This window comes from Benincasa hispida, chromosome 6 (assembly GCF_009727055.1).
Source record: "Benincasa hispida cultivar B227 chromosome 6, ASM972705v1, whole genome shotgun sequence".
NCBI classification, from domain to species: domain Eukaryota; kingdom Viridiplantae; phylum Streptophyta; class Magnoliopsida; order Cucurbitales; family Cucurbitaceae; genus Benincasa; species Benincasa hispida.
Window position 1 is genome coordinate 53,253,222 of NC_052354.1, and position 6,027 is coordinate 53,259,248.

Consider the following 6,027-nt stretch of genomic DNA (forward strand, 5'->3'; position numbering starts at 1 on the left):
TTTAAATATTTTTTATCAATTTTCTTTTTATAAATATTAATGGACGTTTAGAGATGCCTATTTACCTTATGGTATTAGAGTTCGTAGAGACCCCCTCTGAACAAGGTGGAGAATCCTCGATTAGATGGGAAATAAAGAAGTGAGTATAAAAAAATTTCTCCTCGTGTATTCTCCATTCCCTGCTCCACCCCACCACCGATGAATATGTGTGTGTAATTTCAAAATGCTCCAAGATCACTTGTAGCATGCTACTTCAAAATTCATAGATGTTTTTTTTTATCCTCTTATGGCTGAAATATTGGCAAATTTAGAATATGTTAAACAAGCAATTTCTTTGGAAATTAAAAGTTTAATTGTTGAGTCTGATAACATTACTGCTATCAAGTTGTAAGAGTTGATTCATCAATAAATGAAGATCGGATATGGATGGAAGAAATATGGAGGCTTTTAATGATGTCTGAATCAATTTCTTTTAATTTTGTTAAAAGAGAATGTAATATCTTGCTAATTATGTGGCAAAAAAGATTAGATTGGAAGACACCTCTTGTGTATAGTTTGAAAGATTTTCGTGTGTGAATGACTAAATTAACCAATATGTTTGTTATTCAAATTTAGCCATTGAAACTCAATAATAATAATTCAGTTTTAAAAAAACATTTTGATTATATATTTGTATATAAAATATTATTATTTTTATTAAGAAATTTTACAGAATATATTGCCAATGATCCATTTAATATAAAAAATTAGTTTGTTGAGAATAAATTAAAAAATTATTATAAATAAAGAAATAAAGAAAGAACGGTGAATTTCTCCCGGAGATTCGATCATCGCAAATTTTGCAAGAAGAATTTTGCAGTAATGGGAAATGAATTTCACTTAAAAATATATTAATATATTATAATTTGGTTGTATAAAAATGATTATAATTATTAGAAGGACCAAAATGTTATCTCAACTTAAAATTTGTATACCACGTCACCATCAACAATGCACCGGAGAGGAGCTTGGTAGAGCTACCTGTCTCAGACTCAGACTCTCAACCATCGGAAAAAGCTCAAACTCCGTTCTGAATGTCCAACGTCGTCGTTTTAGACAACGGCGGTGGTCTCCTCAAAGCCTGTCTCTTATACACATCTAGATGTGTATAAGAGACAGGCCCAATTGACCGAGGGTATCTCATAAACCCCGACCTGCAACGCGACATTTGGTCTCACCTCTTCACCTCTCTTCTTCACGTCAATCCTTCCAATTCCTCCCTCCTCTTGACAGAACCTCTCTTCACTCTCCCTTCAATTCAACGCGCCACTGACGAACTCGTTTTCGAGGATTTCAATTTTGCTTCTCTCTATGTTTCGGATTCTCCATCTTTAGTTCACTTCTATGAGGCCAGCCGCCGCCCGACGAGCCTTCTATCTAGGGCACAATGTAGCCTTGTTGTTGATTGTGGGTTTTCTTTCACTCATGCTGCTCCAGTGTTCCAGAACTTCACTCTGAACTACGGTGTCAAAAGGATCGATCTGGGAGGGAAGGCATTGACGAATTATTTGAAGGAGTTGGTGTCATATCGTGCTTTGAATGTTATGGATGAGACCTTCATCATGGATGATGTCAAAGAGAAGCTCTGTTTTGTCTCCCTCAACGTCCCCCGCGACCTCCAGATTGCGAGGTTTTCACCCATTTTCTTCTAGGGCAGGGGTTTGGAACTTTGGAGTTATCTAATGATTTCATAGATGAATTTTGATGGGTGTTGTTTGAAATTCCTTATTCTTTTGTTATCTTCTGACTGTTTGTTTCTTGGGAAAATATTAATGAACGTGAATTGTTGTTAGAATACCATTTTTTCAGGCTAGTTATCTGGCTTCTGAATTTTGGTTATCTCAGTGAAGTTTCTTTTATGTCTGTTTGAAGATTTATTATGAGATTGTTTTAGGCTGTTAGTCTTTTTCTAATCTTAGCATGCTGGGTTTCCTGGTAAATATGGGCAAAGGATAGTGAAGTTATTCAGGTTTTAAGGCCTTTTGGCTTCTAACTTTGCTACTCCATAGAGTGATTTTGTTTAGTATTTTAGTAGTTTGGCTGTTTAAGTACTTCTGGCCTTGTTTATGCATCACTCTGGAACAAAAGCTATATTCTGTTGTGGATTTTTGTGTAGGAAACCGGGAAAGGAAAATCTCTTCCGATGCACGTATGTGCTCCCTGATGGCATTTCATATACAAGGGGATTTGTTAAAAATCCAGATGAAGCTAAGAGGTATCTCTCATTGACTGATGAAGCCTCATCTCCATCACTTGGAGTCAAGAAGGATGTGATTGAATTAGATGTATCAGAAAAGACGGAAGACAGGAAGAGAATTGATCTAACAAAAAATGTAAATTCTTATTTTTGTGAATCAGTATCAAGCTTTCCTTGTTCACTTGTTTGTTAAATTCAATCTTCATGCTTTCTACAGGAATTTGATTTGACAAATGAACGCTTCCTTGTTCCAGAAATGATTTTCCATCCTGCAGATTTGGGTAGGTATCATATTCTTATATTCTTGATTTAAACTATGAACAATTATGAATTTTAATAACCTTGGATGATAAACCAATGTCTCCCCTTTTCTCCCTCTCTCTAGGGACTCTTATCTTGGTTAATCTATTTTTGTGTTTGTTACCTGAAAACATAATTATTTTTCAAATAAAATTACCATCGTAATTTGGACAATGGGGCATGGGTTCTCAAGGTTTTATGTAGAATCTTTTGAAATCTCAATTATCTTTAATCAAAGACTCGAAAAGCTATGCCTTGCTATGTGTATTTCCGTTCGATTTGGACTTACTCAACCCGTTGAAACAGGAATGAACCAGGCCGGCCTAGCAGAGTGCATTGTTAGAGCTGTTAATTCTTGCCATCCTCATCTGCACCCTGTGCTCTACGAGAGGTATTTTGTTTGCTATGTGTTGGTAGACTCATAAACAGGCATATAATTTTTACTCGTTTTAACCTGATACTGACTACTGTACTTTCAAACAGCATTGTTTTGACTGGTGGAAGCACTTTATTTCACAATTTTGCCGAGAGATTGTGAGTCCCTCATTTCTTTGATCGGACATTTTGTACGTTCTTGATTCAATTAAATCAACAATTTGACATTCAATTTCAATTAATCATCTCAGAGAGAAGGAACTCCGTCCTCTTGTCCCAGATGAGTGTCGAGTGAAGATAACAACTCAAGAAGAGTAAATTATATGACCCAAAACTTAGTTCTTTTTAGTTTTTATCCATTCAATATATGACCTGACACTAAATTGTAAACACCCGTGCTTTTGTTGCAGTCCCATTTTAGGAGCATGGAGAGGGGGATCACTATTAGCATCTAGTCCTAGTTTTGAAGCGATGTGTGTTACCAAGGCTGAATACGAGGAACTTGGATCTGCTCGGTGTCGGAAGAGATTTTTACACTGAGTGCTTGAAAGCGTAAAGGTTACTACTAACTTTGACTGAACTAAATCAGTTATTTATAATCAAGTTATACTACTGGGTGCTGCTGTTCTGTTTCTAGTTTTAAACCCTAAAATCATTTGTATCTCAAATGATTTTGGAGCAATAAGTTCTGTGTAGATTTTCTCTATAGTTTATGTGCAAAAACATGATCATGCACAAGGAGAGGAAGAACTAACTGATCACCCCATAATGAAGGTTCAAGCAAGCTTCAATGGTGGCTCGTTCAGGCAGATGAAAGGTAAAATGAACTTTTCTTCCTCATTAGAACTTCTTAATGTTTTGGCAACTCCGAGGATTGTTCAGCTTGAGGATTCAGCTGAGGGGACGGATCTAGTGAAATATGGACATCAAGTGATTTTTTAATGTAGTTTTTGAAAATAATGTTAAAAAAAGTCTGGTTTCAAAAGTACTTGCAACTTTTATTCAATACCAAGAAAAAGGAAGATGATTTTTGATAAATGTCTCTTTTAAGAGATCATTTTCCAAGACTGTACCCAAAATCTATGCATATATATATATATATATATTATATGTGCATAAGCCAAAATCTAAATTAGATTATAAGTAAATCACCTTTGAATTAAAATGGTTTACCCAGATGCATCTTTCCAAAAGACAATATATCATTTATTTAGAATTATTTCAAAGCCAACTCTCTTTAAGAATTGTCTCAAAAAGATGGTGGCTAGAAAACCCCAAATATTTCCAGCAAGATTTTTAAGTATTGATGTTGATGGAAATATCACATTTCCAATTTTATGATCTGTCTTTGATATTTTATTGATATTGATGTTGACATCTTTACAACATATTAAAAATATGGATTCATCGCTTACATAGATTAAACCCGAATCTCTTGGTTCATTGTAACATCCACACATCAATGATATATTCCATTCCGGTATATGTCAGCGATCAGGCGTTTGTTGGTCAATTCTAAGCCATAGCAGAGACCAACTATCGGCTGAAAATTAATTTTATATACAAGGGAGGTAGATGCAAAATCTTCATTGGACTGATTGCAGAGGGTTTACATGAACGGTAACTGAACATAATTCAACCGATTTAAGCATATATTCTCATTCAAAAGGTAAGAGGTTCGAGTTTCCACGCGACTTGCCTATTTTGATTCTTGCTTTGGATTTGGATTTGGCTTTGGTGTTGTATTCCAACATTTGAATATGGTCTGATTTGCCTCTCACAGCAAAAGTTGTCAGTCAAAAAGAGTAATTTGCTCTGTTTCTGTTTTGCTGAATCTTGTTTTGGTTGGAAGCTTGTAGATGTATAATTGCTTTGCTGGTGTACATTTGGCATTTAATCTCTCAATGATGCTGCCTGTCTGTCACATTAATGCTGGGGCTGATCTCGACATCTTATTGTGCCTGTACTTGGGGAACATTTTGATTTTATTTTGTAAATTCACTCTATGATTCTTTTTTTAAAGTTATTCTTGTTGCCATTTGGTTACCCAAAACCATTTTTCTTAACATAGAATTTATGTTAAAAGTAATCATTATCTTGTTAATTACAGGCTTTTTCATTTTTTTAGTATAATAGGAATATGAGGGGATTCGAACCATAATTTTTTTTTTTTTTTTTATTACAATTATGAGCTTCTTTTAACATTATTATTCTTAAAAATTACATTACATTTCCTTGTTTTCTTTTTTCTTTTCAATCTGTGGTTGATATAAGGAGGTGGTGGAGGAGAAAGAAAGAGGCTTACACGTGTAACAATAGGGGAATTGAAAGAAAGAAAAGACGTTTTATTTCAATGACTGTAGCAGAAAATGACTTTTTTTAACATATTTTTTTCTCTGAGTTCATCAAATAGAAGGTGAACCTAATTTAAAAATGTTAATAAAATTTTGAAAAGATAATAATTTATACCTTAAACTTTTGAGGTTATATCAATTTAAATCATGAATTATAAAGTATATCAATTTAAAATTTGAACAGGTTCTCTGATGCACGTAAGTATGTCCAAACACTTGTGGATATCAAGGAAAAAAAAAAAAAGAAAAATTAAATCATGTATTGTAAATCATATCAATTTAAAACTTGTATATATCAATTTTTATATTTCATTACATTTTGTTTGGATAAAGAGCTCTCCTAATTTAATCATCTAAATCTATAATTTTTTACAAGTGAATTAATTTAGGTTCTATTAATATTTTTTTTAATTAAATTCTAATGGTCTCTCTTATCAATTCAACATTTGAAAAATATATACACGTAAGAATGAATCTATTGAAGATTTTCAAAATGGTCTAAATTGATTCACTTGTAACCATTTAGAAGTTTAACTTAAACAATTATATGTTTTGCATTATATTTTTCAACTACATCTCAATGAAGGGATTAATTATACGTTTAACATGATATTTTTCAAAACTTTTCCTAATTATTGTCTAATTGATCTAGCCTTTTATATCACATTCAAAATTTTAAAATGAAAACTTGTCATATTGGTTGACCATTGATTGAATTTAAGTTTGATTGGGTTCATTTAGTTGATATACACCTCAATGGGT

The 6,027-nt window shown here is 33.2% G+C and overlaps 1 protein-coding gene across 1 annotated transcript; it reads left to right on the plus strand.

Annotated features, from left to right (window-relative positions):
• The first annotated feature begins 933 nt into the window (after positions 1–933).
• Positions 934–5,000, plus strand: LOC120080259 (actin-related protein 6). Its single transcript, XM_039034875.1, is given in 8 exon segments — positions 934–1,669; positions 2,156–2,372; positions 2,454–2,517; positions 2,843–2,927; positions 3,020–3,070; positions 3,163–3,225; positions 3,322–3,728; positions 4,403–5,000. Coding segments are annotated over 7 exon segments (1,206 nt in total). The 5' UTR covers positions 934–1,073; the 3' UTR covers positions 3,452–3,728; positions 4,403–5,000.
• The last annotated feature ends 1,027 nt before the right edge of the window (positions 5,001–6,027 follow it).